This window comes from Protopterus annectens, chromosome 4.part1 (genome assembly GCF_019279795.1).
Source record: "Protopterus annectens isolate FY-2018-M chromosome 4.part1, PAN1.0, whole genome shotgun sequence".
Taxonomy (NCBI): Eukaryota; Metazoa; Chordata; order Ceratodontiformes; family Protopteridae; genus Protopterus; species Protopterus annectens.
In genome coordinates, this window is record NC_056734.1 from 680,298,768 (window position 1) to 680,321,668 (window position 22,901).

A 22,901-nucleotide genomic window follows, 5' to 3' on the forward strand; every position below is an offset into this window, starting at 1 on the left:
AAGCATGGTTTTAATTTAAGCAGAAGAGATTTTATGCAAGAAGCTGGGAAGGGGTTTAGTGTAAAAGAGGCATTACTGGCAGTATTGGGAGTGGTATGTGTGAGAGTTTGGTTTTGACCATTTTGGGTTAGTTTGTGAATAGATTCTATGAAATAAGAGTTAAGAAGAATGACAGTTTTGAGGGGAGTTTTGTCAGGATAGGGGTTGGAGTGGTAGGGTTGCCTGTGTGTGACATTTTATTAATAGAGTGCCAGAATTTTTGGGTTAGATTTGTGGGTTAATTGGACATTACAATAGATTTTTTTCTTATCCTTGTTAATGTGGATTTTTCTAAGGTTACAAAGCTCTTTATATTTTTGGTGAATGGAAGCAGATTTTGTTTTAATCCATTGTTTCCATGTGCTGTCTCTTTTTCTCATAAGAGTGAGGGTGTCTTTAAAAAGTCAAGGGGTGTGAGTTATTTTGATTCTAACTATTCTAAGACATGCCAGAGAGTCAAGGATAGCAAGGAAAGTATGATTTAAATATATTACTGCATCATTTAGGGGGATGTATTTCAGAATGGACCAGTTTATGGAATTGAGCATGTTGTTGACTCTATAATTATTAAAAGAGGAGAGATTGTGACATTCACTGAAAAGATGGAGCTTGAGTACCTAATTGGAGTGTCTGTGTACTCAAATAAGAAAGTGGTCACTTAGTTAGTTGTCGGGTTTTGATAGAGGTTAGGATCAGATGTTAGAATCCAATCCAAGGTGGAACTGTTATTGTTATTTTTGTTGAAGCGAGTAGGTGTAATAATGAGTTGGTGAAAGCCATGGAGGTTGATGCTGAGGGAACAACTGGTAGTGGATAGCTTTTGCCAATTGGTATTAACTTCTCCCAACAGGATGGTTTCATAGGAAATATGGAGTGACAGCCATGAGAGGATGGATTTGAGTAAGGGAATGTTGTTTCCTGGTGGGATGTAGATTTGGGGAGAGTTAAGGTGCCAGTTTAAGATAAGTAGTTCAGCTGGGTGTAAGTTTGGGTGAGTTATGAGTAGGGGGATAAGTTGAGGTACTCAGAGTCCATGATTGCAACTGTACCACCTTTTCTGGTAACTCTGTCTTGACAGTAGATGTTATAGTGTGGGGGGGTTAAGATTTCATCATTGGATTTATGGGGTTTTAGGATGTGTGGGAAGTTAAGGGTTATCCATGAATGTAGTTCTGTTGTTTTGTTGGGTAGGCTTTGTATATTAATTGAGTATACAGCAAGGTACTTGGTACTTGGGTGGGTAAGGAAGGCTGGTGGCAGATAGGTTGGTGGAGGGATTTGCTAGGGAGGGGGCGCCTGGATTGGGGTGGATATCTCCTGTCAAGTATAAGTGTGTTTGAGAGAGGGGGAGATTTTGAAAGGTAGTGGTAGTGGCTTACAGTTTTGAACTTTGTTTTAGGGGAATGGATTTGTGTGTAAAGACTTTGTGCTTGTAAAGTTGGGGTAAAGGAGGTATTGAAGAGAGATACATACATACATACCTACAAATGTTTCAAGCACGGGCATTAATGCCCTTCTAGCTTGCCAATATGCCAAAACACTTGTTCCCATAATAAATGTCCAGGCTGTTCTTAAACATATCTAAACTAGTACTTGCTTTAATGTAATTTGATAGTCTGTTCCAAGCATCAGCTACTCTGTCAAAGAACCAATTAGTACACTTCTCATTCCTATAGAATCTTCTACAGAGAGATGGGGACATAGTGAAGGTGAAGGGGGGTTAATTGTGTAGTACAGAATGTGTGATGGTAGTCAAAGGTTGGAAATGATGGATTTTGTATGGTTAGGAAGTTAGGAATGAAAGGTAGAGCAATAGGGTAAGTAAGATGTAAAGAAGAGCCATGGTATAAGATGGAGTTTTGAAATGTAGGTAGATATGAGACAGAATAAAGGTAATGTAGTTTATCTATGGCATATACTACAGAAACAGTCAAATACTGACAGCCTGGATAGTTATTTATTTATTTATTTGACATTTGGTAATTGGGTAACTGGACTGGTTAGAAGAGCAAAGTACAAAATACAATAAAAAGAAATCGATAGCAAAAGTGAAAATGAATCATACATCATATGATAACAAAAATATATATCAAAAGTAAATACACACAGAAAATTGTTAAAAAAATAATGTTCACAGTATTTCAAGCAATATAGAAATATGTATAATATTTGCAGTATTTACAGGGTGAAGTTCTCTCAGCAAAATGATACCTACATATAGTACTTGTAAATAGTCCAGTTACGGTAAGTCTATAGGCTTATAGCAACTTATCAAATGTCACAAAAGCAATTACAAGCAATTTCTTCTAGTAGGTGTTCCTTTAATTCAGCCTTGAAGCCATCCAATGTTATTTGAGGAAATATTTTGCAGCCTGATTTAGTAAAGGCCCTTTCCACTGTGGTAGTGTCAAAACATGGTGTCGTCAAAGTAATGCCATCATACTGACTTTATTTCCATGAGTATGATGGTTCTCTTATTTGTAAGGTTGAATTTAATGGGGGGAATTGACCCAGCATGATCATTTTGAACAGATGAGTCCTAACTGGTATAATAGCTCTGCTAATAGCCAGTAAACGATGACATCTCTTTAGACAATACAGTGGTGAGCATGCTTGTCAGCTAGAAGTGTAAAATGACAAATTTTGTTCTCTAGTGCCCATAGTTTCTGTGTGTTAGTGCTAGAGTGAAGTGTTAATAAAAGCAGGATATATTTGTTTTTTTGGAGGGGAATGGAGACATTTCCAGCTTTAGACTGCCTTCCATTTGGGGGTAATACGTGTGAAATTATGTAGCAAAGTATATCAATAGTGACCATATCATGGGAGCATGAGTATATCTGTAATTTAGTGCTTTTGTTCTCTTTTAATATAACTAGGACTTCATCAGAAATCATTTCTGATGAAGTTCTATGTCTAGAATTTGTTTTTGCTTAACTGACGGTGCATTTATTTCCACTGTTTAGACTCTCCATTGTGCTACTTACCTCTTTACCATTTTTCTTTGTTGTTTCTCAGTCTTAATACTGTCATGAGTGGATTTGTATTATATCACTTTTGTACTGTTTGGACAAGATGGCCACAATGCATTCCATAAGCACAACAGCATAAAATAGCACAAATAAGGCAATAAGGCAAAACAGCATGCCCAACATGCTAGTCATAGGTGACTTGATAGTGAGGCGCACTGATGTCCCACTCACTAGGTTGAATAAGGAAAAAGTAACAGTCAGCTGCCTGTCAGGTGCCAGAATCTGCCACATAACGCATGCACTCACGTCCCTCAACAACAGGTACAAATATGACTCTGTCATTGTACATGTGGGTGTGAATGACCTGAGACGTACCTCCCTGGACTACATGAAAAGAGACATTGAGGAGCTCTTGGATTATGTAGCCCAGGCGGGTATGACCCTTGCCCTGAGCAGCATCCTACCATCACCCAGAATGATACCACAGTACAAGCAGAAAATGATTGATTTCAACAATTCGTTAAGTTTCTGGTGTCATTCTAAGGGGATCCATTATCTGTCTGCCTGGGATGATATGATTGACAGACCTCGATGCTTTGTCAGAGATGGCCTGCATCTGTCATCCCTGGGCTTCTGGATACTGCCCAAGGCTCTTGCCACCCCTATAGTGCCTTTTCTAGGCGGTGTTCAAAGGACCAAATTACCACCGTAACAGCTACAAACAAATACAATCTGAGGGTCATGCTGCTCAACTCTAGAAGTCTAAATTTCAAAATGCACTCACTCGAAGCACTCCTTAGAATGGAGAACATTGACATTTGTGCTGTAACAGAGACCTGGTTCAAGGCAGCAGAAAGCACCCCTGCATTACCAGGCTATAACTCATTCCACACCTTTCGGCCCCAGAACCTGAACCGAAGTTCCAAAGGTGGTGTTATTTCCATCTTCATAAAGGATGTGCACACCTCCAGACTGGTAGCCCAACATAATGCATCAGAGATACTTCAGGTGCAGCTAACACTGGGTAAGACAGTGATTCAGGTCGTAGCATGCTTTAGGTCCCCAACCATGTACCAAGACTCACATTCCACGTTCCTAAGCACTCTGGAGAATATTAGGGTCCAACCTAACACTGTCATGCTGGGCGACTTCAACTACCCCTCCATTAACTGAGGAAACTACTCATGTACCAATACACTTGCCCAATGTTTCCTGAAATTCATTAATTCCAATGCCCTAGACCAGCTCACTCTTACCCCCACTAGAGGTAGCAACATCCTTGACCTGGTCATTACTAACATGGGTGACTTTTGCTCTACACCAATAGTCAACTCCTCCCTGGTTAGATCTGACCACAAACTAATCACCTTGGAAATCCAAATCCCTCCCACCACCCCACCACCCACAAAGGTAACTACCATGAAAAACTTCTCCAAAGCTAACTTTGGGCTCCTAAAAACAGAGGTGGCTAACTTCACGGCACCCATGCAAATGGAGAATAGTTGCATGACTGCCAAATCATACACCAATGCATTGTACGAACACATACACAAATGCATGGATCTCGCCATACCCAATAGAACCAAGACGCTCTCCTCCAAAAATAGGAAGCCAATCTGGTAGTCCCCTGCCATAAACAAAGTCTACAACAGAAGGAGGAAACTGATGCGAAATAAGGTGAAGTCCCAAGACTGGAAAAACTCCCTTATCAGCCTCAACAAAAAGTTGAGATCCCTCATCAAATCCTCTAAAGCTAGCTATGAAAACAGAATTGCAGCACATAGTAAAGACAACCACAAGACCTACTATAGGTTATGTAAAGAATTTCCATGGCAATTCCTAGATTTGCTCTGAGCTGCTGCACAATGGTACCTCCTGTACTGAGCCAACAGATATTGCCAATGTACTGGTCGACAGATTCAGTGCCAACTTTATCCCTCTCTCCCCTCCCAAACGACCTATCACATTAACAGTAGATTGCCAGCCACCCAGTATTACTGCTGCACAGGTTAAAACAGCACTGTCCAAGGCCAAGAATACAGCTTCTATGGGACCTGACAATATCCCTGGCTGTGTGCTACATGAGCTACAGAGTGAACTGCCACTTCACCTGTGTAACCTATTCAATCACAGCCTCCCCTCAGGCTTTGTCCCTACTGAATGGTGCACTGCTACAGTCATCCCTGTCCACATAGGAGGAGAGACTATAGACCCTGGGAACTATTGCCCCATTAGCCTAATGAGTCTAATATGCAAAGCTATGGAACGCATCATTGTGGACCTAATAAACAAGGATATAGGGAATCTCCAAACTCTGGATCCCACACAGTTTGGTTTTTTGAAGGGTAGATCATGCCTGCTCAACTTGGTTGACTTTTTTGAGTCAGTCACCAGAGCTGTGGATGAAGGCAAGGTGGTTCACACAGCCTACCTTGATCTGGCCAAGGCCTTTGACACCATTCCCCACTCAGGAATCATAGAAAAACTCAGTAAGCTAAGCATCAACCCCTATATCACTAGGTGGGTTGCAAACTGCCTCACAGATAGAACCCACAGTGTGAAAGTAGCTGACTCCAAGTCAGACTGCCGACCAGTCTCGAGTGGAGTTACAAGGGTTCAGTCCTGGGTCCTCTCTTGTTTGGTATCTACTTCTCTGAAGTCCAGCCCAACACGAAGGGAATCTGGCTGACAAGATTTGCAGATGATTGCAGGTTGGGAGCTATTATTAACTTCCCAAGTGATGTTGACATCCTACAGAAAGGCCTCCCTGAGACCAACGACTGGTGTCAGAAGCATAGCCTTAAGCTCAATGCCAAAAAGTATGTCATCATTCCCTTTGGGAAAAACCTGGTGCCCATGAATCACCACATCAATGGTAGTCCACTAAACACAGAAGGCATTATCAGAGATCTGGGAACACAGGTTGACAGCAACTTTTCTTTCGACCACCACATTGCCACTGTGGTCAGAAAGTCCTTCTATGTGGCACATCTCTTTACTAAAGGTGTTGCATCCAGGAAGAAAGAGGTCATTGTCTCCCTCTACTCTTTCCTCATTAGGCCAGTCATCGAGTACAATGCCCTATTTGGCATGTACCTCACTAGACACCTGCAACAACTGGAAAGGCCACAGAAGTACCTCACAAAGAGGATTCTAGGCCTTAAACACTTGTCCTATATGGACAGACTCAAAAAACGCCAACTATTCTCTGTCTCATATGACCTACTTAGAGGCGATATCTGCTTGACTTACAAAGCCATGTCTGACCCAGCTCTGTTAGAAATGCTACATCTAAAGAAATCCCAATCCCTCCGCACCACATGCTCCAGAGACTTCAATCTCATTACCACAATCAACAGAACGTGCTGGAGGGACAGGTTCATAACTCAGATACTGCCCATGCTATGGAACAGACTCCCCATACATGTCAAACAGAGCACCTCACTGGCCCTCTTCAAGAGAAATCTTGATGAGTGGATGGGAAATAGAAAATTCACCATGGGGATCACTCCAGTGCCTCTACTTGACAGAGGCACCGGGAACTAAGGTCGGGTGACACGATGCCAGGGTAATCCTATGGGCTAGGCTTGTAAAGGCTCCAGGGCCATTATCCTAGTACACACCTATGAACCTATGAGCATGATAGGGACATTATTTCAAAAGGCAGGTTTTATATTATATCAGAGAAATACATCTAACACCATAGTATGTGTTGGAGACAACCATCTATTTAAAAAGAATGCCAAAAACTCTTTGCATCTAGCCATAGTGGATAAAAAGCTACAGTTTCCAAAGTCATTCTGAATTCCAAGAGCAGAACATTGAAGGAGCTGTCAACCACTGTGCATATTAATGAGGCTTATGTATAATTCATGGAGACTCCCTGAAACACTGCATTTCCTGAAAAAAAACAGAGCAGCGAACTACTTGCTTCCAAAGTGGTTGACCAATTGAAATGCAAGAAGGCAACCAAATGAAGAAAAGCAGAAGTCTGCTGGCAGCAGCAAGGTAACCATTCAGCAAACAGCTTCATTTGGATGATGACCCTTTGGGAAATTAGCAGTCTACATCTACTACACATCTACTCTGTTGGAGCACTAAATGTGGCTTCTATTAGAGAACCTTAGTAAACAAAGACACACGTGCACATGCACACATGTATATACTAGTATATTCATATATATGCACACACACACGCACACACACACACACACACACACACGCATGCATGCACGCTTGCTCACATATTCACAAACACAGATATGTAAAACAAGTGGCAAGTTGCTTAATGACAATGGCAAAGTGAACTGTGTCAAACAACCTACAACAGAAACACTGGTCTTCAGGGATGCCATTTTATAATTGTTACTGTATTTGTATGTTGTTTTAACATGAGACATGAATAGAAACGCACAAGGCAAACAGTCACATCACCATAAGGCACAAGTATTATACAGACGCTGCATGACATTATTCCACATTGTGAGCTGAAGTGCACTGCTTGATTACATGAATCATAATACACTCTGACAGAATGTGAATGCTACATACAGAAGTGCTTTTAGCTTCTCTGTACAGTCCCACAACTGTAGCAAAGATATACGAGCAAAACATCTCATATTCTAGGCAGCCATACAGCTACTAAAGATTCACAGCATATGCAGCAGTAAAGAGAAAAGTGAATAGTGTTTTGTAAGATAAATAGATGAGATGATATAGTGAAACTCTCAGAATCTGTGCTAAGTGTATTCCATGGCAAACATCATGGATATAAAAGGGTACCTTTGTTTAATATTTATTTATGTGTTAAGTCCTGGCAATACAAACTTATTCATGAAGGACAATTACTATTTATACACTGGGAGTGGTGTACTGCAATGCACAAAAGTGGTATATGACAAATTGGTACCAGTGGAAATATCAAGCGGTTTCTGGTATATCCTGTACTTTTAAAAAGAACTGCAAGCTGCATTGCATCTTGAAATACTACACTATTATAGATAATGTCTATGCAGCACCACTCTGCTGTAATTATAGCAGTAGACATGCATACACAATGTATGCCATGGTGGACACCTTAATTTCAGGCAGATATTTTACCTGGTTCAATCCCGTGCCTTCAAACACATAACATTAATAAGTTAGTTAGCAGAAAAGGTGACTGTGTCCAGTGTGATATGGGATTGTTATGCTATTAGGTAAACAAAGTTTTCAAGAATTCTGCAATATTTGCTATAACTTCAGTGGCAAAAGATGGATTTCTAGTGCTGAATAAATTGTGTTTTTCTAAAGAGATAAGTTGCATGGACTTTGATATACAGATCTGGAATTTATACAATGCGTTTTGTTGTAGCTGTAGTTGTAGACATAGTAACCCACTCTGTATAGAGGGGCACATGTCATATGGCAGAGTAACCCAGTCAGTATAGAGGGGTACACATCATACGGCATAGTAACCCACTCTGTATAGAAAGGCACATGTCATACAGCATAGTAACCCACTCTGTATAGAGGGGCACACATCATATGGCATAGTAACCTAGTCTGTATAGAGGGGCACACGTCATACGGCATAGTAACCCACTCTGTATAGAGGGGCACATATGATACAGCATAGTAACCCACTCTGTAGAGAGGGGCACACATCATACAGTATAGTAACCCACTCTGTATAGAGGGGCACACGCCATACGGCATAATAACCTAGTCTGCATAGAGGGGCACATGTCATACGGCATATTAACCCACTCTGTATAGAGGGGCACATGTGAGACAGCATAGTAACCTACTCTGTATAGAGGGGCACACATCATATGGTATAGTAACCCACTCTGTATAGAGGGGCACACATCATACGGCATAGTAAACTAGTCTGTATAGAGGGGCACATGTCATACGGCATAGTAACCCACTCTATAGAGGGGCACATGTGATACAGCATGGTAACCCACTCTGTATAGAGGGGCACACGTCATATGGTATAGTAACCCACTCTGTATAGAGGGGCACACATCATACGGCATAGTAACCTAGTCTGCAAAGAGGGGCATATGTCATACGGCATAGTAACCCACTCTGTATAGAGGGGCACATATGATACAGCATAGTAACCCACTCTGTAGAGAGGGGCACACATCACACAGTATAGTAACCCACTCTGTATAGAGGGGCACACGTCATACGGCATAGTAACCTAGTCTGTATAGAGGGCACATGTCATACGGCATATTAACCCACTCTGTATAGAGGGGCACATGTGATACAGCATAGTAACCTACTCTGTATAGAGAAGGCACACATATGGTATAGTAACCCACTCTGTATAGAAGGGCACATGTCATATGGCATAGTAACCTAGTCTGTATAGAGGGTCACATGTCATACGGCAGAGTAACCCACTCTATAGAGGGGCACATGTGATACAGTATGGTAACCCACTCTGTATAGAGGGGCACACGTCATATGGTATAATAATCCACTCTGTATAGACGGGCACACATCATACGGCATAGTAACCTAGTCTGTATAGAGGGGCACACGTCATATGGCATAGTAACCCACTCTGTATAGAGGGGCACATATGATACAGCATAGTAACCCACTCTGTAGAGAGGGGCACACATCATACAGTATAGTAACCCACTCTGTATAGAGGGGTACACGTCATACGGCATAGTAACCTAGTCTGTATAGAGGGGCACATGTCATACGACATAGTAACCCACTCTATAGAGGGGCACATGTGATACAGCATTGTAACCCACTCTGTATAGAGGGGCACACGTCATATGGTATAGTAACCTAGTCTGTATAGAGGGGCATATGTCATACGGCATAGTAACCCACTCTATAGAGGGGCACATGTGATACAGCATGGTAACCCACTCTGTATAGAGGGGCACATGACATATGGCATAGTAACCCACTCTGTACAGAGGGGCACATATGATACAGCATAGTAACCCACTCTGTAGAGAGGGTCACACATCATACAGTATAGTAACCCACTCTGTATAGAGGGGCACACGTCATACAGCATAGTAACCTAGTCTGTATAGAGGGGCACATGTCATACGGTATATTAACCCACTCTGTATAGAGGGGCACATGTGATACAGCATAGTAACCTACTCTGTATAGAGGGGCACACATCATATGGTATAGTAACCCACTCTGTATAGAGGGGCACACGTCATATGGCATAGTAACCTAGTCTGTATAGAGGGGCACATGTCATACGGCATAGTAACCCACTCTATAGAGGGGCACATATGATACAGCATGGTAACCCACTCTGTATAGAGGGGCACACGTCATACGGCATAATAACCTAGTCTGTATAGAGGGGCACACATCATACGGCATAGTAACCCAGTCTGTATAGAGAGGTACATGTCATATGGCATAGTAACCCACTCTGTATAGAGGGGCACGTCATACAGCATAGTAACCCACTCTGTATAGAGGGGCACATGTCATATGGGATAGTAACCCACTCTGTATAGAGGGGCACACATCATACTTCTTTCATTTTCAGGTGAATTAGATGAACACAACATGCACATTATGTCTTAGGAAAAGTTCAGTTGCTCTGAAAGTAAAAGTAAATGAGGCATATTCTTACACTCAGCAGCAACTCTGAGTAGTCCAGTACTATAGAAAGTTATAGACGTCTGCAAGGGTTCAAATTTAAACTTACAGCTGTTGAGCCATTAAGCTGCAAAAAGAAAACAGAAAAGGGAACTTTTTTCATGAGACAGTAAGAGCTACTGTAATGCTGGTGTGTGGGGGTGGGGCTTCCCATCTCATACCCTCCTAGCAAATCAACTGTGTAACCACAAAATAAGGAAAGCAGAGCAAAATCCTGGATGTTGTAGTTTTTCCTCTGCCATTCCATGTCTCTTTTTCTGTCTACATTCAACAATCCTAGTTGAAATTGTCTACAAGTAAGATATCCTGCTACTTTCAACTAAGCTAGATGCTCCTAGCAAATGCAGTGCATGTTGTATAAGCTGGATGTTCAGAAATGTAAGAAATGTTAGCAGAACAGTTCACTATAATGAGTTTAAGTGCAGTACTGCAGTGTTAATGCTTTAACTAAATCCAGTGTAACTCATTAGGAATGGATACAGTTTCAAGGTTTGAATTGCATGAATTATATAATATGCAACCCAGAAATATTTTTTGTCTTTTCAGAGCTGTTTCTGAAACTGGTTGTGATATATTTCACTGAAGCTGAAAAAAAAAGACTCAAAATTACATTTTTTTCATTTATAATCAATTTCTAGAACTTGTCTGAAATGAACTCTAATGAGCAGACTGAATGCATAAGTACCCAGTTATGTGCAGTTTTCAAAACCTTACCCCTTTATGAGATATTTCCATTTTAAGGTTCTGACTTCCTGTTTCATTACAACCCATTGAAAAAAAATCTAGCGTTACCAGTGACCAATATAGAATCAGAAAAAAAAAACTATAAAAGCCAGCAATGACTGTCCATGACAGTGAATGACAGAAGCTGCATGAGTACAGGCATTATGTTAGTGGGAGTAAAAGCCTTTAATCACTGGAAATGTTCAGATCTGTGTGCCGTATGAACATAGCATGAAGCATTCTGTAACCAATGTAAGTATGTTTCATTACTAAAGTATTTCAACAGGTAACATGTTCACTTTTAGTGTACTGAATAGAGAGTTCTACTCCTATAACTGGTTTGTGGATTAATTAATTTTTAGGAAGTGTGGTTAGCATAATGGTTATGATCTTTACCTCACAGATACAAAGCACAGAGTTTGATTCTGACTTCTTGTTGTTGGCAAAGCTTGTAATAGTCTGCAGACTTATAGCCTAGTATTTATGTATGATGGATAAACCTTAAATGACACACTTTTGGGACTGAGCTCCTGTTGATTTGGCATCTCAGTTTTATACCAACTCATAACATGTAACGGTCATAATGCAAGTCATGATGCATTGAGCATTCTCAGTATAAATTTACAACAAACATAAATCAGTGATGTCCATTGCACTTAAAGGGCTGTGCAAGACCTGTAATGCCATCAGCGTCATCAAGGGCACTGCGTCTCTGCTAAGTTACTTCTTTCATTTATGTAAAATAATTACTCATCAGGTCAGCTAAGTTTGTTTTCATTGTATACATTTGTCAGGAAACTCATCATAGTGACATTTGTTAAGACTGCTGCATAACAGGTCTCATGTGAATGGGATAATAAAAGGATAAAACTGTGGACCTGCGCTAATAGTCTTCAAACATACAGAATTGGATCTATCCAGTTGCCCCCAACAATCCATACAGATTCTTGGAAAACTCAGATTTAGTGTTACTGAGACAACTGATGATAGTTTTCTATATATGATAATGGCAAAAAATATATTTGAAACCATAATTCAGAGCTGCATATCTCTGTAAACTCCCCCAGTTTCAGTCAGATTTGGCATGTTTCTTGCCTTGTCTACTAGTATTATATGATAACTCCAGTTTATCACACAAATCAGATAACATGACTACAAGATACTGTACTGTAAATATGTTGCCTTACAGTTGTGTTACTGTGGGTGTGGGTGTTTGAGTGCACACACATAGCATACATAACTCAGCAAACAGTTTAAAAAAACAAAACAAAAGAAATGAAAACTACATGTAATAATCTTCATTAATGACCTGAACTATTAAAAGCTTATTGACTATAAACAGCAGATAAGGATATTTATTTCCTGAATCTTGACTTGGCACAAACATTGTTACAGCTCTGAGATTCCTGGCCAAGAATATTGATTTACTGGTCATATTTGTTTTGTTTTGTTTTATTTTCTACAGGAAATCCTGGAAGCTTTACCAAAATAATAAACTTCCCAAAACCCTTCTCCAATATATACAGCTTCCTAAGTTTGCAAAAAAAAAATCTTCAAAGACAAAAAAATCCTACTACACTAAGCTCCAGTCCAACCATCCCCAAAACCCTTGGCTTTTTTGGAACTCCATAAACTCACTCCTCAACCCAGGCTCCAAAAATAGCCCCTGTCTGGACCCAAGTAAATCTGACCTCGAATTAGCCTCACTATTCAACTCTTTCTTTATAGAGTCAATATCCAACCTAACTAAAACTTTTCCCAATGACCCATCTCTCCTACATTCCACCTCATCTAAGTCTCCAAATAATTTCCCCCCTATGTTTGAGCTTAAACTTGTCTCCACTAACTACATAAAAAGACTTATATCCAAACTTAAACCCTGCTCCAATGTACCTGACAACATCCCCTCTTTCTTTTTCAAGTCTGCTGCTGATTATATAGCTCTCCCAATTAGTATCCTAATTAATAGATCCATAAAGGAATTCTATGTCCCTAAACTCTGGTGTTCCACCTTTATTTTTCTCTCCACAAGGGAGGCAAAAACACTAACATTTCAAACTTCCACCCTATAGCTCTTCTCTCTCCAATCTCCAAAATCCTCGAAAAATGCATCCACCTCCAATTTATGCCCTTTCTGACTAAAACACTTCTTACACCTACCCAACATGGCTTCTGACCAGGACATAGTTCCATAACAGCTCTACTCTCATTCTTAGAAACTGCCAATCAAGCCCAAGATTCTGGGAACTTAGTATTCACAGTGCTCCTAGATCTCTCTAAAGCATTCAATACTGTTTTCCATAAGCACCTTCTAAGTAACCTCTCAAACTTAAATCACTCCCAAAACACTCTTTCCTGGTACTCAAGCTATGTTTCAGATAGATCTCAGGCTGTGAAATGGAAAAAATGCACCTCACCTTTCTTACCCACCTCTAACAGAGTACCACAGGGGTCCATCCTCGAACCAATGCTGTTTAATATCTTTATCAATAACTTTCACTCTGCTATTCCTAATCCCAAAATCATCCAATATGCAGATGACTCTACACTTGTCTGCTCTGCCTCTAACCTCCCTGAACTCCTATCTAAAACTCAGACTGCCTTCTCAACTACCGAGATCTGAATGCACCAAAATCACCTTTCTCTCAATGCTAAAACAATCTAAAATACTACTATTAACACCCTCAAACTCTTTCTCGCTTGATAAAAATTCCTTCCAAGTCCTTAGCCAAAGCAACTCTCCAATCGAAGTTGTTCCCTTTGCCAAACTACTCAGTGTAACTATAGACGAGCACCTCAAGTTCGACATCCATATTCAGCAAAATATAAAGAAAACCCACCAAAATCTAGGTATGCTATACAGGAACAACCACTTCCTCTCTACTTATACCAGGCAGACTCTGGCCTCCTCTTACCTCCTTCCATCCCTTCTGTACGGTGCCCCGCTACTTACTAACCTATCCTCTTCCATCAGTTCAAAACTTGAAAGCTGTTATAACAAAATTTCTAGATTTGCCACCAAAGCCAAACATTCCACTCTTCATTGTGTCACCCTCCAATCCCTCAACTGGTTAGAATTCACAGATTACCTGGACTTCCTCCAACTCACTACAGCACATAGACTAATATTTAATCCAACCAAATGACCTGCTCTAACATCCTTCCCCCATACACCCCAAATAGAACTCTCAGATCTGAACACCAAAACTTAATTACTGTCCACAAACCTAAACATCCTGCTGGACAACTTCTCCTCTCCTTCTTCTTAGGTAAGAAATGGAACTCTCTCCTTTCCACACTAAGGACAATGTCAAACAAAAATAATGTCAAAACTCAGCTTTACACCTACCTCTCCTCTAAATGGAAATGTAACTGCATTTTCCCTACCTAGAACTCTTTAACAAAAGCCCCTGGGAGGGTATCCTCCTGAGTTCCCAAGCACCTTATAACTGGTTATAACCTTCTATAGCTAATTCCCATATGATCTGTCGCACTCTGTAAATATTGTAAATAGCTTTTGACTTTTGATTTTAACTGTGTGAATTTGTTAAAATGTATCTGCACAATATTTTTCTACTATTAGCAATATTGCTCACGCTTTGTATTATTTGATATGTATTTGTACTTGTACTTTTATTTTTATGGGACTGCTATCTTTACTGCAATCTGTTTCATGGAGGTTTTCTCCCCAGGCCTCCACTGAAAACAGGCTCTCTGGGCCCAGTGGACTTCCCCAGTAATCAAACTGGAAATAAATAAATAATAAATAAATAAATAACCTCACAAATGCTATGCAGAAACTTCTGCCCCTTGTATCTCCCAGCTTATTTAATAAAAACATTTTTCTGAAAGTGAAACGACTTTCCTGGTGTGTAGACTTATTTAAAATCTGTCCCTATTTTTGGGCCTTCCCCCATTATTTTTGGCTTTGTCCAGATTTTTTGCACTAAACTGACACATTTTAGAGAAAACAGTTGTTTTCTGGTTGTAATTGTTTTACAGAATGCAGACTATTTCATCATAAAGTAAAGAAACATGTTTCATTGGAAGGTATTCAGTGAAATAGGTCACAATGGCTTAGCTTCATTGTAACACATGGCTACCGTAAGCAGCACTTGTGAGAAAAATAAATATGTGTCCCTATGAGTCATCTGAGACTATTACTGGTACATTTTACTAATAATCTTATGCCTTGTTGATTCACTATGATTTAAAGCTGAGGCTGAGTACATTTTGTCAGCAAGCATGCTTTAATTCTGAGACAGAACTTTTGGTAAGAATAATGTAGTGCTATCCCTTCATTATGGGGCAACCACAAGGAGATAGTCAGTGCATGCATCCATTTATCTGCTTCTTTTATTCTTTTCTGTATAACAGGTATCTCAGAATAAGGCATGTGTTATCATTTTCACATTTATTCTGATGTACAAATGCATCCAGTGCTGTTTATGTCTACAGTGTCAAGGGTGTTGGTGAAAAGAATACAGGAAATCACAATTAAAGTGTTAGTGCAGCACCACCAACCAACCAAGAATATGAAAAACGGTGATGCGGTTGGGATTAATCATGAAGAAATGCACTCGTGAGGCAGGTGAATAAATTGTGATGGATTTGTCATTAAAGTTTAGTGCTTTTCTTCCTTCAGGAAATAAGTAATTACAAGACTTCATCAGAACACAATCTTGGAAAGAGATCATGTCCACCCTTTCAGTGACTTCCAGGACTAAAGAGTTTCTCAAACTGTATGAGTTAGTATTCCAAACAAACTGCTCTTGTTCATCTCTGTGCCTGCTGTGTGGATCTTGGATTGTAAAGCACAGTATAAAAATATCAAATCTATATACCAAGAAAGTTGTTTCATTTTCAGGAAGAAGTTTTACAGAAAAATACTGCTTGTATGTGTGCATCTAGAACTTGTATGTGTGGTATGATTATCTGATTTATTTTTGACAATGCTGTGCATTTGGTGAAATTTAATAAGTTACCATATTACAAGTTTTGTTCAATGACCTTACTAGAATCTTTAAGTTCACTCTACATGTTTCCTTAACCTTATTAATCAGTGATTGACATCAAGCTGGACAAACCACAGGAGCCACCAGTCAATGAAGGAGGATGTTCTTGCTAATAAATTACATTGGATTGGCCAACGTTCATTACATCCACAAGCTTGTTGTGTTGCTTCCTATTTTCCAAGCAGAGATATCATATTTGAGTTGATACCTTTCTTGGGGGAGGGGCATATTTCAATCGAATAACCATGGCTTCATGCAGAATATTTCTTCTTTTTATCTTCTGTTGTAAAATAATGTACTTTATCATAGGAAAAAAATCTGCCAAAAAAAATTTAAAAACTAAACATGTAGTCGATGGAGAACATGTGTATACAGCTTTTTTTGGATAACTAGAATGGTACGTTTCTTTTGTAATTTTGTATATTTATGGAAAAGCACTAAAATGATGTTCATTGATGTAGCGTTCACTATTCAACATTCAATAATCAAGGCATTGTTGTGGCTCCAAATGGATACTGGGGTGGGAGGGGTACACAGATTTGACTTTTAGCAGCTAGATTCCTGAATGTTTTTAGCAAAAGTGATGGTGCCACGTCAATCACTCCAAGCTGGGTAGATGAGCATGCTGCTGTAAGTTTATTTATCATATACAGCATAGATCAGCAGCATTATGTTGCGGTGTCAGTTCCATGTATCTAACAGAATAGCTTTTTAGCCAAATGTTCCTGTACATAAAACCCATGATGATGAGACAGCGCTTAGCCTTACGACCTTTCAGCTTTTTCCTTGCCTATCTTGTTTATGTCTTTTTCCTACAACTCCCTAGCTATGTCTTTTAGCTTCTTATTGTCTGTTTTTGTTGAATCATATCTGTAGCAGAGAATGAAAAATTTGATTTATCTGTCTCATGTACTTAGACTTAATGGGAGGCCCTGGTTAAATTATACTGCTGCATCTGAAAAGAAAGCTGCAGTCTGGGACTGCAGTTTATGTCATTCTCTTTAGCATTAATGGACCTTTAGCAGTGGATCTAGCATGAATGCTTATAATTATCTAAATTCAAAGTTATGGATTCAGAATCTTTGTGATATTAATCTATTCTTTGTACATATCCTAATCAGATTTGAATTTTGATTTATTATTTTTAAAATGAATGGGATTCAAAATTTCATTTCTGAAGACCCTAAACATAAAAGTTGGATTGTAAACTAGTAGTCATGCTGGCAAAATGAATTCCGAGTAAAGTAATGCAGTAACACTTACAAGACAGTAGCCAGGTTTTGACTCAAATATTCTTTGCCAAATCTGCACCAAAATGTTTCATAAGTTTATTGGGTAGTTATTTACATAAATATTGCAATATGGTACTGAACTTACAAGATACTTTCAAAACATGGATTTTAGCTATCTGAGTTTGAATGCTACATTCTGGACATAGCAGTTCTCTGTAAATGTTTTCAAAGTGTAAGGTTTTGATTAGACCATCTATAACAGAAAACAATATAGTTTTAACTCATTTAGTTAAATAAGTCTTGTAGTGTGCATTTATTCTAAACCAGATTTGTTTACTTGATAAGCAGATTTCAGGTGAAGTTTCAATGTGAATTGTATAGATACAGAAGAAAACTGCTTTAGTAATTCTTTCTGCCTAAAATGCAGGTTGACATTTTCAGACAGTCCACTTGTCTAAAATCTATCTAAAAAGACAAATAACATGATAGGGCCATATAATGCCAGTACCCTTGTTAATAATGACATGTAGGGAATTTCCATGTTTAATATCTTTACCTGTAAGAATCAGGAAGAGAAAGGTGTCAGAGGACCTTCACTATGGTTTAATCCAATTAATGTAATAAAGTAAGTCCTGAAGTTAGAATATTTTAGAAAAATCGAGTGTATAAGAACAAGGGACAGAACATGAAGATATATGGAAATGATTTAGATCTAAAGAAATGCTTTCTCTTCATACTGAAGGTAGTGAATGCATAGAATAGCCTTCCTGTTTAAAAATATTGGGTCAGAATCATGATTAAATGATGAGAAGAGCTAAGCTCTGCAACCCATCCAGATAATGGTATAAATGGGCAAACAAGATAAACCACATAGTCCTTATCTCTGGCCAGAGTCAGTACGTTATATTTTATTCTCTGTACATGTGTAAGCAAAGTCTAACTTATGCTTTTATTATGTGCCTCACAGACTGCCTTTTTGGTTTTCTTGGTTATGCAGAAAGTTGCGATGAATGCAGAGCGCTAATGTGCACTTCTTTAACTCTGCTATGCTCTTTAGGCTGGCTGTGCTATCCATCTCCATTATCTGTACCACATGCCAATTTCCTGCACTGCATGCATTCTCAGCTACATACAGGAGAAGGTATGAACATATATATATATATATATATATATATATATATATATATATATATATCACTGAACACATTGAAACAGTCCTAAATGACACACCTTGTGTTACTGCACAGTTAACAGCACTCCTTTTCTGAAGTAGGGTATAAGCTGAGGCCAAGTGTGTCATTCTTTATAAAACTGTTGCTAAAAAACACTCAAACTATGATGCGTTATTGTTATATAATTGCTTCTTCTGATAACATTATTTTATACTGCTGATCTAGTCACTTTGTTATTCTTATGTCATATTAGCAACATGGCTCTGATGCCTTAGTCATTCATATATCTCAGCTTTGTACAGCCATTCTTTAGTAATGCTCTCATCTCCATGCAGGAATATGCTACCATCATCAGGGTGCAGGAGAACTTGGGGAACTTACACACATACATCTCTCTCTCTCTCTCTCTCTATATATATATATATATATATATATGACTACATTGAATTACTAGAAAGTAACATTGAGCCCATATTAGAGTGCCTGCATGAAATCGAAATTACAAATGATCGACGTCTATAACATCTACTTCCAGCCTCACAAGATGGACTGGACATATTATCAAGATACATAACATCAAAATATTGTAATATGCTGGCAGGATGTCCTGAGAATCTCGAATATAGTCAGAAATGCTGTTCATACTGTCCCTGCCTGTACTGCACGAATAAAGGGAAAAGAAATCTGAAAATATATATAATACAGTTGCCTGTTGCTGGCAACTGCCCAGAAATATGTACTTATTTATTAAAATGTTGATCATTTCACTAAAAGTATTACACAGCAATGGGTAAGCCTTTTTCATGCAGAGACCAAGTTGTTGCTATTGCTGTAAACTCTCAGTTCTCACAAGGAGAAAAAAGGACCATCCACTCACATCATGGCTAATTGGGTTCTCCCTGCATTGCTTCAAAAGTGAGTAAACCTGCGGTAGGCTACACTATTACTAACACAGTCGTCTTTAGATAAGGATATATCTGCTGTACTGCCTGAGAGGGCAGGCGTAATACTTTATTTAAAAAAAAAAAGCTTGTTCTGAGACTGCACATTCTGGCTAGTACTTTTTTCCAGCATTCTCCCCATCAGAATTTAAACAAGTACTACTGCAAAAAAAATGAACTGCGGTGGTGGTGCTGCGGTAGCGTTGTCGCCTCACAGTTAGACGTTGTCCGTTCAATTCTCAGTTAGAGCATCTTCTGTGTGGCGACATGCGTGAATGGGCATTCCTTCATTGAAGGTTGTGCATTAGGCCCGGCAAGCCAGCACGTCAAAATCTACTGTCAGTCATTAGCAGACCGGAGTTCCACTGTGGCGACCCCTAACCGGGAAAAGCCGAAAGAAACAAACAAACTACTGCAAAAAATGACATACACCCCCCCCCAAAAAAAAAAATCTAATTTGCAACTTTAGATAAAAGGCATCAGTGTCAGTTCAGTGGTTTATGGAGCAAAAGAACTATGAGTCAGCTACCACACCACCTGTGAGCAGAATTCAGAGATGGCTTTCAGTAGACCAGCATAGGGTGCAGGTGACTTTAAAGAACCAAACAGGTTGATAAAAAGTTCTCTTTTCTCTGCATGAAGATAGGCTGCACAGTCAGGTGTATATCAGGAGTCTAGTGTTGGTTGCACCTGAGGAACACAGGAATGCTATTCACTCGTAGAGTACATCTTGACACCAGTGCACTGTATTCCACTAAGGAGAGTAAAGGGTTAAAAAAATGCAACTATGCTGCACAAGGTTGTAGTCATCTCGTACTCTCACCCCAACCCAAGCGGCTTTGCTGTGACAGAACAAAAGCAACAGTGTGTTCTGCATGACTCTGTCAGTCACTGTAATAATGCTTGTTTTATTTATTTATTTATTTATTTAATATTTGTTAACCAGATAAATTAACTGATCTGGAGACCCTTTTCAGTTATAACCTAGGGCCATGAAAGCTGACAAAAATGTACACTTCATACAATAAAACACTATCTGCATTTCAGTGAGTTGAGTGACATTATATGTTTTCAAGTGGTATACAATAGAAAATAGTTACATTTCTCATTTTCTACAGCAGTAGCAGAAATAATAAATAGTATAGTGTTGTAGCTGAGATATCACTTAATGTTACTGAATAAGGTGGGAAAATATAAAAGTAGAATGGTTTTAATTTTGAATAAAACTAGCATATCACTTGTTACCATCTTCCTAATTTTACCCCTCTTCCCTTTTTTAATCCTAAACTTGTATCACTTATATTGGAAAGTCTGCTTTTATTTTTTTATGCCTCTTCAAAAAGTAATTACATTTTAATGATCTGTTAAAAAAATTAAGCAAAAACTGCATAATTTTGCCAACCAGATTGACAGGGGTTTTAGTATGTTGTCCTTTTCAAAAATATAGCAGCAGTATGTACATATTATACCTGCTTCCAACTAAATTTGGTTAACTAAAATACCACTAAAAGAAACTTAGATAAAGAAAGCTGAACAAGTTCCATGCCAAGAATATTGCAGTATGTATGTAAATTTCAGCGGAATAAGTGAAGCACTGATGTTATATATGTAGTTAGGCTGCATGTGTTTCCATGAGTTGGGCTATACTATGGAAGATGCAATTCCTGAAGTCTTAGCATGCCCTTCTTTTTCATTTCTGATGGCTTTAACCCAGCTTCTCACTTCCAGGCACTACAGAAGCAGTGTTACACATACTGGAATGCCCTAGGCCACAAGATATTTGCATTTGTTACCGGAAACAGACTTAGATGACAATTTTCTGACTGTGCCTTGCTTCCAGAGCAATTTGAGGTTCTAATTGCTTTCTATCCCACTCTGATAAGGAGATGGATTGAACTTCCCTGGTTCTGCCGAGAACTATTTCTGTTCAGATCATTCACACACACTTTCCTACATATTTGTACATCTGCTACTTACATAGTTTCCTATCAGCCAGTACATTCAAACAAATTTGATAGCAAAGTTATTTTCTTGCTTCTAAATTTTCAAACTGAATATGATCCCCTTTATTTTTGTTCTTTCTGTTTGCAGCTGTATCCTTCCTACTGATTTCTAAAAAAGGCTAAGCTGTTTTATCACACTCAGTTTATATTTGTGGTGATAAGCCAATCAGTGTCAGGGTTGGGGCTCATGGGTCAAATGGATCCAAGTCAAGACACTGTTCCCACCTAGAGGAATGGCTGTATCTAAGGTGAAACTTAACTGTGAAAATGTCTGTCTTCATGATAATGAATGGAAATGGCAGCTGCATAATTCTACGTCTCCACAAACTAGATCTTTAGCATGTCTTCTCAAACAATACAATGAATAAAATTGTCTTATTATCAAATTGTGATTTCTGAGTGAAATTTGTTAATGGCACTTACATCACCAGACTAGGATACAAAATACAAGGAATGTCATTTCACTTCATTTAGAAAAGATATGGAGCACCACAATGCTAGCGCAAGAGAAAACAAGTCGTTAATGTGTCAGTCACTCAAATAGAAAAGTTATGCACACAGCATTTATTAGTATAAATGTGTTTCTACATTCCAGTGCCATATTATTATTAAATGAAACATACTTCATAATTTCTGGAGTCACTCTGTGCAATATACTTAGTCATTTTTTGGAGTCTAACTAAAAGTTTTTTTTGTTAGTTTGCCTCTGTTAATGGAACAGTACTGGTCTGCTTCAGGCTGCTTGTAAACACAATGGCTTCTGTGTGGATTCTAGTTGTGTAAGTGTACTAAACAGATCTACATAATTAGCTCATTCCATGGCAAGGCACTAGAATAACATCTTTCTCTGCAAACACATTATTTCACAGGTAAGATTATCATTTCTGTGTAAAGCTTTATGGGACTGAGTTTATGGTGTGTGCTACATAAATGCTGATTTATCTTCTGCTGTATGAATTATGTATTACCATTGCAATTTCAGCTGATCTATACACAGACGGATATGACATTTCTGAATGTTAGTGGGATGATGCCATTAAGAAATGCAACACAGATTCAATGAGATGAGGGGTTGTATCACAAACAACAGGCTCTGACCAGAGGCAGCTGAAGAATCTTGAGGCATAAATATGCCATTGTTGCCACTAATCATCTGT

General features: G+C 38.9%; 1 protein-coding gene across 2 annotated transcripts in view; it reads left to right on the forward strand.

Moving 5' to 3' along the window:
* RAB6B (RAB6B, member RAS oncogene family) overlaps window positions 1-17,550 on the forward strand; it is a 1,686,561-nt gene extending 1,669,011 nt beyond the window's left edge. For both annotated transcript variants that reach the window (XM_044070456.1, XM_044070457.1), the window contains exon 8: window positions 16,445-17,550. In XM_044070456.1, the coding sequence (XP_043926391.1) occupies window positions 16,445-16,509 (65 nt within the window). In that variant the 3' untranslated portion in view covers window positions 16,510-17,550. The remainder of the gene's footprint in view (window positions 1-16,444) is intronic.
* The last annotated feature ends 5,351 nt before the right edge of the window (window positions 17,551-22,901 follow it).